This window comes from Micromys minutus (assembly GCF_963924665.1).
Source record: "Micromys minutus genome assembly, chromosome: 10".
Classification (NCBI taxonomy): Eukaryota; Metazoa; Chordata; class Mammalia; order Rodentia; family Muridae; genus Micromys; species Micromys minutus.
This window is the reverse complement of record NC_137979.1, coordinates 37,717,230-37,730,222: the sequence shown is the minus strand read 5'-3', so window position 1 is coordinate 37,730,222 and position 12,993 is coordinate 37,717,230. Positions and strand designations below refer to the sequence as shown.

General features: G+C 42.1%; 1 protein-coding gene across 1 annotated transcript in view; it reads left to right on the top strand.

Annotated features, from left to right (window-relative positions):
- ANKFN1 (ankyrin repeat and fibronectin type III domain containing 1) overlaps positions 1-12,993 on the top strand; it is a gene marked incomplete at its 3' end in the record, with an annotated part of 376,329 nt that overhangs the window by 301,571 nt on the left and 61,765 nt on the right. Inside the window, exon 8 of the mRNA XM_080922815.1 lies at positions 11,271-11,368. Coding sequence (XP_080778941.1) covers positions 11,271-11,368 — 98 coding nt within the window. The remainder of the gene's footprint in view (positions 1-11,270; positions 11,369-12,993) is intronic.

Below are 12,993 nucleotides of genomic sequence, written 5' to 3'. Positions count from 1 at the left end.
AAAGGAAATGGAGGAGGAAGAAAAGAAGAAAGAGAAAATAGAAGGAGGAAGAGAAAGGAGGAGGAGACATTTCCAGCAAAATGAAGTATATATAAATTTCTTCCAAGAGAGGAAATAGCCTGATGTGTTTGGGGATCTAGACACTGGAGAGAGAAAGGCACAACCAAAAACAAGAAAGCCAGAGGAGGGAAAAACAAACATTCCAGATCCTGGAGAGGGATTCAAGAGTCTCTCCAGGCTTAGGAAGAAATGGCAGTTGAAGTAAAGTCAGGAAGGCCTAACCGTTAGTCAGAGTCCCACCACCTTGATGAAGTTGGTCAAATTCTCTAGAATGACTTCTGCTGGCCTGGTGGAGATTCTAAGAGTTGGAGATGAAATTGTCTGTACAGATTAGCAGATCCTCATGAAGTTTTGGATTTCCTTCTCTGAAGACAGGAGAAATCCAGTGAGTCATGCAAAGTACCCAGTTTTTTAAAAGCCCTTTGTTATGTAGCTTATTGGAAACAAAACAAAATCAGAAAGAAACCCAGTGGACCTGATTCTGCATCTCCTACTAAAAGAAGTAGCCTGGATGTCAAAATCAGTGTGCCATGGTTCTTGCTTCAGTGGATTTGAATCTTTTAAGTAAATGTAGTAAGAGAATGAAAAATAAACAACAATGGAAAAAACAAAAAAAATTACAAATAAACAGTAACAAAACAACAACAACCAGCCTGTCTCTGAAGAATAGCTCATCACCTGACAAAGAAGCTGACATATTCTGATTCTGGCCCTGTGGCTGGTAATGTTAATTTTTCAAGCATACAACAGGACTCAAAATGCTGGACCTTATGTATTGTCTCAGTAATTTTTTTTTTGCCCTGGGGCCAACTAGGTCCCATTTCCAGAGTACAGGTGCCCCCTACAGCAGCAGTTTTCAACCTATGGGTCACTACCCCTTTGGGGGTCAAACAACCCTTTCACAGGGGTCGCCTGTCAAATCGCCGATATTTACATTATGGTTCATAGCAATGAAATTACAGTTATGAAGTAGCAACGAAATAAGTTCACAGTCGGGGGGTCACCACAGCATAAGGAGCTGTACTAAAGGGTTGCCATGACTTGAGAACCCCTGCCCTAAGAGATGCCCTAGCAATTGTCCCCGTGATGGATGACAGCTTCCTCAAGGCTACAGAGATGTTCTGGCACCACCACCTGCTCCTTCTGTCCTCTCTAGACAATACACTTGCAGATTCTCTGTGAGACCATGAAACTGGGCGATTAGGGCAGAGTTGCATATGCCTGGTAGGGAAGAGTGGCTGAACACTTAGGGGAAGAACCAGTGGTCCTCCCTGTGCCCACTTTTGATGAGAAAAGGTCGATCAACAATCAACAAGTCCAGCTGGGATGGTGATGGTCTCGCTCTACTTACAGCTGAACTCGTGAAGATGAGGGCTGTCTTGCTTGGGGAATGGTCTTGTCCACCACATGTGCACGTGAGATTGCTGCTCCTCTGCTCCCTGTATTCGGAATTCCTCGGAAATGTAGAGTTCCTCCTGCCACAGTAAAGGCTTCCCTCTACTCCAAACAAAATGAAAAGCTCAGATCCAGGACGTTGATCCAAGAGACAGACTCTTACCTAAGAAAGAGGCAACCTCGACTGAGGATCTCTAACTGCCCCTCAGATCTGAAAGGGAGATAGGGGTCATTACAGTCTTTACAAAGCAAATGCTTCTTTAATGAATCAAAATTATCACCACAATTTCTCCTTTCCAAAAAAAAGACTCTAAACAAGCCACAATCTATCTGGACATCTTACAACTCAGCACTATGGCAGTGTTCCAAAAAGAAACAGTGGGTAAGTGTATCTGGATTAGGGAACTATGAATCTATTTTCAGTTCATAGTGTCCTAAAACTGCCTATTCATGCAGCCCAGATAACTATGGAATAAAATATAATAATAATGCATGATAATAATAACAAAACACAAGACTAACGATGAAGCCAGGCTAGTCCACTTAGGCATGGAGCACTCTCATACCACTGGGAGGACCAGGATGGTAATTCTTGCCGACTTGGTCATGCAGTTGCTCAGTCAAGTTCGAAGCTGCCTACTTTGCATGCTGTGTCCTGTACCAGTTTCTGGGCCAGTCCTGAATATAGCAGCAAGCAAAGATACAGCAAGTGTGGACACTCTGCTGGCCACTGCCCAGGCCTCTTAGGCAGAAAACACTTGGAAGTTGACCTTATTGCCCTTCTAACCCTCACTGTGCCACTTCCACCTACGTAGAAGGGATGGGTATTTTGGTTTTGACCACTGCTATCAGAATAATACCGAATTTATGAACTGTATATCCCATCAGATACTATATCCAGCTGGCCAGTGAGTCTACAGGAGCAACCTCATAGCATTTATCCATGGATACAATGCTTGGCTTATGCCTTGAGGAGGATGAGGGAGATGTGGGTTGATGTGCACGCACGTATGCACAAATGAGTCTAGTATGAATTTTAATATTCGTACAGGACAGTGTGTGACTTATCAACGCCCATAAAATTTGTGATATTCTTTATTGTAAAGCCCTTATAGCCCAATAACTTTACCCAGATGCATTTGCTTATCTGTTTGAACCCACACTCTGAAGCCAACCATCATAGTCAGTGCAGAAGTACCGTATTGATGTTAATATCGACTGCTGCTGCTCTCATTCACTTTGCTGTAGCAAGACTGAAATAAAGTGATGAGGATGTACGCAGCTGCCTCGTTAAATCAAACCATAACTTTAAAATCTATCAAAGGGCTGCTTCCTCAGTCCTTGTGTGACTTGCTTATATTTATTTATTTATGTGTAAATTCACACATGCACACATATGCGTAAGTGCATGTCATGACAAGATAACGGGGGGTGGGGGGGTCAGAGGTCATCCTGCAGGAGTCAGCACCTCTCCTTCCACTGAGTGGATTCTGGGAGTCAAGCTCAGGTTACCAGGCTTGGTGACAAGTGTCTTTACCTGCTGAGCCATCTCACTGGCCCTGAAAATTTTCACTGTAATCCACATTGTTAATATTGCCTTTATTACCTCCTTAAATCAGTAAACTTCTTTTCCAAAAGACCAGAGAGTATGTAAATTAGCCTTTGCAAGCCACATATGGTCTCTGTCACAGATTATTTATGTGTATGTTTTGGTTTTTTTTTTTTTATAATCCTTTAAAAATGCAAAAAATAACTAAAGCCGTTCTTTGCTTGCAAGCCACACAAAACCAGCTTTGGGTCAGGTCTGGAATGACAATTTGCTGGTACTTGGTCTAGACAGCTCATGAAACAATAAAACAAGCTGTGATTTAAATCATCTGCTGACTCTCTGGTGTAAATATCCCCTCTGTGGACAGTGTTGAGATCACGTGACTTTGCTGGGCTGCCCCGTGTTCAGACATACATACAGTCCTGTGTAGCCTCCGGAACATAAGAGGGAATCAGGGAGCAAGGAGTCTGAGCTCTTGCTGCCTTTGGTGTTATTTATTCAGCTTTTGATTGATATCTTTTTTTTTTTTTTTTTTTTGGTTATAGTTATGTTCACCAAATTTCTAACATTTTATCGATTTCTAAGCATTAACTGTGGCTGGGCCTGTCTACATGCCCTATGGGGCTCCTGGGATCAGCTTTGCCTTCTTCCATCTCCCTATGGATGTCACCTCAAAATGCCACACTGTCGTACTGCATGGCTCCAAATGTGGTATAATGAGTCCATGTCATGCTCTATACTTTGTCATTTCCCTGAACCCTTCCCAACACTTCATTTAATCGCCTAAAAAAGCAGGTAGATAACTCTACTTAGGAGAGTTTTAATGGCTTGAAGATCACTGGGCTTCCATTTCTTCCACCGGGGCAAACTCCTTAAAGTTGGCCATCCCAGAGTGCAGAAAACACTGAAGCTCCATTTGTGGAAAGGCACCCTGGCTCTGGCTAAGGGTCAGGACAGCATCTAAGAGGGGAGGCTCCTGTGCATCTTACTGGAGATGTCTGGCTGGCAGCAGCTGAGCTTCTGAAAATCTGCAGTATCCAAAACGCATCTCATGCTAAGTGTGGTGAGAGCGTGAACTGCTGAGGGCAGTAAAAACAATAAAAAGTAACATCTCCCGTACAGACATCCAAGCGGATCAAGAGAAAGAATGCATGCACACACGGAGTCCTGGGGCTGTAACTCTTCGGGAATTCAAAAGCAAAGAATAAAGACTACGTAGCACACCTTTGGGGTGCCCAGCAGTGCTTGCTCATTACTTAAAAAACAAAAATAAAACACTGGACGTTTACGTATCTATGCTCCCTGGCTGGATCTCTATGTAGTGCTGACACAGGACAAGCAAAAACTAAGAATACAGAGATTGCATGCATGTAAATTATGTTTAAAATAATCCAACAATACCGATCCACACATTGCTTTTAATCTTCTAGAAGGAATAGGTGCAAGAAAGTTCCAGATATTGGGGTGCACGGGGAGACTTTTGCCCTTAATTTAAATCATTGCTTTTCTAAAGAAATCTAATTTGGGGAAAATGTTTTTCTAATTAACTGGATGACCATGTGCTGTGCAAACAATAAAGATTCTTGTTTGAAAGTAACGCATGCCCTGCTCCTAGGACTACCAAGGGAATTTAAAATGAAAAAAAAAAAAAGCCTAGCTGCTCCGATCTCACATTTTATCAGAGCTAAAAAAGACTCCCCAGTGCCACAGATTTCACGTCAGTTCCCAATCTAAATGCCACAAGAGTTGAGAGGGCCCGAGCTGTACCGAGAACCTTTTACTCATCGCTAGGAACGGCTGTGATTGATTGTAATCTGCGCCTCTCGGTGGGTGCGTCCTTCCCTCCCTCTCTGTTCCTCGTGTGCTGGGCTTGGCCTGCAAGGTTAGAAACTGCACATTTCGATGGCTCCGAGGAAGATTTCATAATGCTGATGCTGGGCTGGGCAGTCTAGCCAAATTCCATTCATTAGCCCAGGCGCCAGCCAGAGTGTGACCAGCAAGAATGCTGTTTTGGCTCCATAGAAGAACTGATAGGAAATCGGAAATGTCCCCCCACCCCGGTACCGCTTTTTTTGTTTGTTTGTTTGTTTGTTTTTTGTTTTTTGGGGTTTTTTTTTTTGTTTTTTGTTTTTTGGGTTTTTTTTTTTTTTCTCCTGTCTCTTTTGGTTTTAGTTCCTAATAAGCAATATATGGACAAATGAAGGGTTCAGGATTCTGGGCTGTGGAAGAAAGGAGTCAGTCGCTAACGAGACCCCGAATGGAGCAGCTCAACCAACCGCCATTCTCTTTTGTGTTTTGATCTTTTTTTTTTTTTAAAGTATCTGTGTATAGGCATTAGACTTGTGCATACATTAGACATTAAGCGCCCCCAAATAAAAAATCAAATATCCAACCCACCTGAAGTTTCCAGAGCTGCAGCCACTGCTGTGAAGAATAAGATGGGGGCCTTTGGAGAACAGTGTTAATCGGGTGATTTCTGCCACAAATGAACCATCTATGCAGGAGTCTCCTAGGGCCCTAAAGGGAATTAAAATCCTGACGGGCAAGCATCTCTGACCTCTTAAATGCAAAAAGATTGAAGCAGCAGGAGCTTCTTGGAGAAGTCCGACAGTTGCTGGAGGGATTGGGGGTGCTTCCCCTAGAAAGTTGGGGAAGGGTACAGCACCCGATCTTCTGAAGTAAGGGACAGAAGCTTTTGAGGAAGAGAACATACTAAGAGACAAAGCAGTGTGAGTAGTGATAGGAGGGGGCGAGGGGCTGATGATGGGGGAAAATACAAAGTTTATAGCTTATTCTTCCTGAGTATACTCTGGACAAATGGGCTGTGGGAACCTACAACTTGAGGATCTGCAGGGTAGGGCGTTTGATTGGTGCATTGGCAGTGATGAGTTTTGGGGGTTTTGTTTGGTTGGTTATGAATGCAGTGCTGTTTGTTGGTGCATTGTTTTTATGTTTCAAAACAAACCAGCCTGAGACCAAGGAAAGCATGCAGACCACAGCACTCTGCAGCTTGTGATCTACCTTCTACAGATGACAGTCTCCATTTGTGCACCTATGTACTTCAAAGTCAGGAATCTTGACACTGGGTCAGAGTCACTTTCTATTACATCAAAGACTTCATGTGACAAGCCCAGGCTGTCAGGAGCCCTCAATCTTCCTAAACTTCTGAACTGTATTTTCTAGAGCTGCCATCAAGTCACTGTGGTGTGAAGCTAGAACTTTCTAGTCCTGTCTTAGTTCTTTTTCTGGTGTTAGAACAAAATATCCGAGGGTGTGTTATTTTGGGTTGGGGGTTTTATTATGAGTCAGGGTTCTGAAAGCCAGGAAGCCCAGATGCATGATACCAACAAAGACATCATGTTTCAACTCATAGCTGAAAGCAGAAATATACAGAGGAAACAAACAAGGAAAGACCACCTTGTTTTTAGGGCACATACTCTTATGGTTACTAACCAGGTCCCATAAGAATTGAGCGCTCCTTTGAGAGTGGCATTGCTTCTAATTGACAACCAAAGCATCTCTCAAGGGCACTGCTTCCCCTTCAGCACTGGTACACTGGAGACCAAGTACCATGGCCAGGCCAAATCATCCTCAAACCATAGCACTGCCCAAAACAACTCAATGCTCTTGAATCCTAGGCAAAAAGTAAATGTTTATTACAATCATAAAGCTTGCCATTTGGACAGTCACAGTTGTCTGATGTAAATACAGTGAGTCACTGAACCACAGGCTTTAAGGGGCTCTGACACCTTTTCTTTCCTTTTTTTTTTTTTTTTTTTTTTTTTTTCTGCTCATTTGCAGCTGTTATGAGCCATGGCATGGCTTTTGTTTCCCAAACTATACTGAGACAGTCTCTATGATCTTTATCTTCAAATTATGTCTTATCTGGTTTTAAAGTTTGTCTATGTAGCTCTAGTCTTCCGGGGGTTTAGAGACTGTTTATATGTGTTTTTCTCAAAGCTATTCTATGATGTCTTAAACTACCTACTAAGAACTTTCCAGAAGGAGAATGCTCAGTTGTCTTCCTGAATCCCCTCTTGCTTTCAAGGGTGACGTCCGCTCACTACTCTGTCCTTCTTTAGCTAGTCAGAAGCAGCTTCCATCTTTATGTAGCTTCAGGCCAGAAAGAGTTCCCCTAACTACCCCCTACCATCGTGACTACCCAGCCCCCCACAAAAAAAGTGCATGGAGGAGCAACACAGTTAGCAACACCACAGAGCATATTGGCTAACCCAACAAAGAAAAAAATCCCTCTGATATGAATTATTTTTCTTAAACTTCATTTTTGAAACTCCAGTGACTCACACTATCAGACTGCTGTGTGAGATAGGTTGGTGATCCCCAGAACAGGACCTATCTCTCCACAAACCTGTTCTTGGTTTTGTTTTGTCTGTTAAGAAGCCAGGTCCTCATGTTCTACTGAGACATGTTTTTGTAAATCACACTTTCAATAGAGTATAAATACTTTTTATTCAGACAAAAATAGTGGTTCCTTCAGAAATATTGGGCATTGTATCTTTGAGCAAAGTCTTACTGATGGCTTGCCAAACGCTCTGTTAACATCCCTACTAACCCTTCCTCTGATTTGAGGCTGTCATCTGAATTGTTAGACCAGAGTCCCAGCCCTTCCCTGGAAAACATCAACATAGGGCTCTGAGCTGGGGTCTTCTTCCTGTGGATCAGGATTTAGATAAGAATGTCTATTAGTTGAATCTTGGGTGGCAGGAATTGATCCTGAAGTTTCTACACACTACTGGTGCTGTTGACTGAGTAGAAGGCTTTCTGGATGACTATGCCTGCTCTTGGCACAGGTCTTTCCCAGTGTGTGACCCTTTGAGAGGTTCCCATTTTGCAATCAGACTCAGGAGGCCCTTGTCCAACCATTGCATAACATGTGTCAGTGTGATCTGGGCCCTTGGATTGTTTCTCATGATCTGCATTAGTGAATAGGAAGGAGCCTGAGAAATGGAGAAAGCCTGTCCTGGAATTGACTATTCTGGCCAGTGATTCATACAAGTCAGAGGAGCATCAGGGGTTCATCTTCTCTGAACAGCTTCTGTGGGCTTCGTGATTGTGGTGCTTAGTACTTGGCTCCCAGAGACTCTGAAGAAATCCTAAGAAAGAACACAGAGAAAAGACAGGATGGGTGGAGATATCTCATTATTGAAGCAGGAACTGGAACTGTAGTTCTCAACTTGTGGGTCAAGACTTCTCTGGGGGATAGAACACCCTTTTCACAGGGGTCGTCCAAGACCACCAGAAAATACAGATGTTTACATTATGATTCATAACAGTAGCAAAATTACAGTTATGAAGTAGTAATGGACATAATTTTATGGTTGAGGTCACTATAACATGAGGAGCTGTATTAAAGGGCTGCATCATTAGGAAGATTGAGACCCCTGTGTTAGAGAAAGACAACTGAGTGGGGAGGTGGGTGGACTTAATTGTTGCTGCTGAGTGGGTAGATGTGGTTTGCTGTCTCCCAAGCAGAGCATATAGAGTTCTTTGTTTCTCAAACCCATCTCAGTTCTTGGTTCCTAGAAACTATTTTCTTAGCCAGCTCTTTTCTGAGATCAAGATCCAGGAATCTTCTCTCAGATGCTTTCTTAGGGAGACTGGTTGGAGCCTTGTAAGGACACCTGGTACATGGCAGTCAGAAAGATTTGTTTCTAGAGTGTGTTGTTCAAGTGTATTTGTGTATTTGCTGCCTTTTAATGATTTTAAAAATTTGTCTTTTCTGTGTATGTGTAAGTACCTGTATGTATTAGGATGTATGTGTGTGTATGTATTATGTATGTACCCATGTATGTAGGTATCAGATGGCCTGGAAGTAGAGTTGCAGGCAGTCATTAGCTGCCATGTAGGTGGTGGGAACCAAATTCCGGACCTCTGTAAATGAGACAGTGCTCTAAACTGCTGATCTGCTGCTCTGGCCTCTGCTACTCAGATCTCTGTGAGTTTGAGGCCAGCCTGGACTACACAGTAAGCTCCAGGCCAGGCTTCATGATACAGTTAGACTTTCTCTTTGAATGTTAACTGCCATCAGTGTGATGTTCCTGCTGGTCTTTATTTTCAGTTCAGTGTGACATTTAACTCCAGTTCCAGAGTTCTCTCAATTTCTCTTTCAGAGACTCTGCCTCTTCAAGAGCTAGTAGCAGATAAAAATAAAACATTTTGAAAACATTTATATAAGATATAATATATAGTATATAATTTCTATATAAAGAACATACTCCTTTAAAAGTTTCTTTGTATATTATAGAACCATATATATATTATATGACTTTAATCTGTAATTCAAGCTATTTTATGAGGATCATCTGTAAGGATGAAAAGCCAAACAGAAAACCCAATAAGGAAGCTCCTGGATATTGATGCTTGTAGTTATTAAGGTCTATTCCCGGATTACTATAATGGAAGGGGAAATGGGGAGCTGACAGGAGACATTATGGAAGTAAAAATTGTGTTCAGTGATCAATAGGTTGTAAGGAAGTAGAAGGAAGACAAGGTAAGGATGTTCTGATACTTTGGTTTGGCAGTTGGATAGATGGACATTCAATTCAGTACACTGAGTAAGCACTCCTGGCAAAGAGACCTGCTTCCAGAAAATTCAGACAAACCAGAGGCACTCGTGCAGATTTTTACAGGAGGAAGCTTAAACACAAAGAAGAGGCCATGCATAGAGTCACACTTTTAAGACCCACAGAGACACAAAAGATAAGACCAGATCAAGGGCAAGCACACAGAATAAAAGAAAAGGCAACATCTCCCCATTCCTCCTGCCCCAGCATCAACTGGAAAGGAGGAACCAAGAAGACCTAAGAAACAGTCAGAGGCAGGAGAAACCCAGAAAAAAAGGCTGCAAAAAAAACTGACGGGAGGTGAAGGGAGGGGAAAATGTTCCTCACTGGGGCCAGTTTTGGGAGCCCTGAGAAATTTAATGTTTAGAGTGAAGAACACAAGCTGAATTTTAAGGGGACAAAGAGGTGGAACGGAATAGGGTCAGCGGCTCCGAAAGGAGAGATGGATGACCCACAGAGCAGCTAGCCAAGAACCTCGATGTTAAGGTGTCATAGAGAACATGTCCATGTTTGCTCGTGTCAAGAGTTTTCCCGTGTGACTTCAGCTCCTAAGGCCCCTGCTTTATTGCTGTTGCTTTTAGTCCCTCCTGAATACAAAGTTATGTAAGCTAGCTAGCACCTGTGATATCCAGTCCATCTTCCTGGCTGTGGCCCATTGAACCAGCAAAAGATGCTATGAAAAGATTCAGTCACATGGTACCAGTGAGATGTTGGAATTTGATTGATTTGAGTATAGATGAATACATTCTTTGGGGATGTTAGAGGAGAAGCGCACTGGAAAGGTTAGCCACACACCCCAGCTCCAGGAGAAGCTCCCAAGAAAGGCTGAGAGGAAGCTGAGGGAGGAAGGCAGAAGAGGTTAGTGTAAGAGAGCCTGGAGGAAGAGGGTGTTTTCAGGAGAAGGTATTAGATGAGAAAAACAAGCAGAAAAGTGTTTTTATCTGAGATGAAAATTATAACTCCAAAAAATTTTTTTCAGTTAAAAAGGAGGGAAAAATCAAACAAAGGAAGTAATAAGTATCTTAATGGTCTGTTCACCATTCCCATTCAGCAACTCATATGTTGGATTGCTATGTTCAATGACCCATTAATGTGCCTTAGTATGTGTGTGTATGTGTGTGTGTGTGTATGTGTATACACAGATACACAATGTCTTTATATTGCAATGATCTCATGGACAAAAATTAGCACCATTTACCCCATAGGCACTTCAATAAAAGATGAGCTAAATGCTTATAGGGACTATCATGCTGACTTAGGTTTGTGTAAGTACAGTCTACAATGTTCCTGCAAGGAAATTACCTAATAACAAGTTCTCAGAACACATCCCTGTCATTAACAAATGAATATTTAATATGCATTACAGCTCACATTACAAACATCACAAAAGGCATGCATAATATCATGTAAGTTGTATCTATCAAGATTCAAAAACTCATAAGGCATACAAATGAGGATTAATTTCTCTCTGGACAGGGAGGCTCCTCTTATTTCTTTAAGGTGATCTTGGAAAGTGATGACATCCAGGAGTACTATTAGCTATTTGAGGATGGAGGTGGGGTTGTTAGAGGCATTTCTTGCTGCACAAGTTATCATGTAACTGAATCTTATCTTATTCTCCCCCCTCCCTCTTTCTCTTCTCCCCACCCCCCTCGCTGCCCTCCCCCCCCCCCACCATTTAGTGGAATGGAGCATGTCTAAAGACTTTTCCCCTTTGGCTGGGGAGATCATCATGGACAACCTGCAGACCCTGAGCTGTACAATCACAGGGCTCACCACGGTAAGTGTCCCCCGGATGGAGTTGACATCCTCTGCCTTTTGCAGAGGGATGTTGGGAGCAGACATCTACTCTCCAAGCAACAGTCAACACCCGGGCCTCTGGCAACAACTGCCATTCGTTAAGCATGATGTGTCTGGTATCCATAATCGGAGTCTGACAAAGGGGTGAACAGACAGCATGAACCACTTTGTAAGTTGCCACGTTCTAAGGAGATCAGAAAGAAACTGGCCTCATGCGAGCCTGGAAAGCTGCTGCTTTCTGGATCACAGTCTAATCTCCAGGGGGATCAAAGGCTCTGGGAGATCCAATTTTGACTCCCTGTCTGATGGTAAAAATAACAGCCTCATCTGGCCCTCACCCCCACCTCCTTCATTGAGATCAGTCATCAATTGGAGTCACACAATTTCCTGAGAGAAATCCTTTTCCCCTGATTAAAAAGGAGGAAAAAAAAACTGCTTGAATCTGCTACTACAAAAAAGAAACTTATACATGGCAAAGGTACATTCTCTACATAACATAAACTAACTGAATGAACAGCTAGAACCAGCCATGTTTATTTGTTTAACCAATGTAAACTCAAATATTAATTATTTATAAAGCACAAATGAACATCCAAAATGCAAAAAATAAAAAATAAAAATACCCAACAAATCTGCTCAGATTAAGAAAACTCTGAATTTCTTCAAACAATTACAGTTCAGAAGATTTTACATATATATGTGTGTGTAATATATTATGTAAATATGTTATATATGTATGTATAATTTTAATCCAGAACCTTTCAATGTAACCTTAAGCTTTTAAAATCCAATTCAAATAATTAATATCTTAAGACTTTTACATGAGCATTTACCCCATAGGGGAGGAGCAGAGAGATATTTCTGTTGTTTCCTTAGAGGTTAGCCAATTAAAACAGTTATCTGTACTATATAATCCTGAAACCCAGCATTAAAAAGCTGCCATCCAGCTTATTCTAAGAGAATTCTTGGTGGTTTGGTCACCACCAAGAATCCTGACTTTTAGTCCTAATCGCATGTCTACACCAGAGAGCAGAACTGCGGATTACCAGAGCAAACAAAGCCCCCCAAGTGGGTGGTCCCAGAGATGCTATCAACTGAAGACTGGCTCCAGCACTGTAGCTCGAACAGTGGAAGGAAGCCAGAAGGAACCCCAGGGAATTTCCATCACTTAAAAGAAAAAAAGTGACATCATGATAAAAATGGAAAACTCTCCACAGAGAGGTTCTCTGACATCTAAACTAGCTTCTCTGGGGATGAGGTTTTTTCCACTTTGCCATCCAATGAGAGCAACGCAGACATTATCCTGAGCATATAAATGCCTGGAAGTGAATTTATAGTTCTAGGCCATCCCTATAACCCCAACGTACATAAAATCCAATTTTCAGTGTTAGAGAAAAAGGTGTTAACTTCATCATATGGTTAGGCAATATCATTGAAATCCTAGCAAATTCTCCCTGAAGACTTTTTAAAATACAAACATTTTGCATTTACAGCAAGCAATCATTCACCAATACTGGCTTCCCTAAAGCCCCTTTGGTGTCACAGAAAATATAAAATAAAATACAAAGGAAGAATAAAACAAGAGAAAAGAAACCTCAAAGCAAA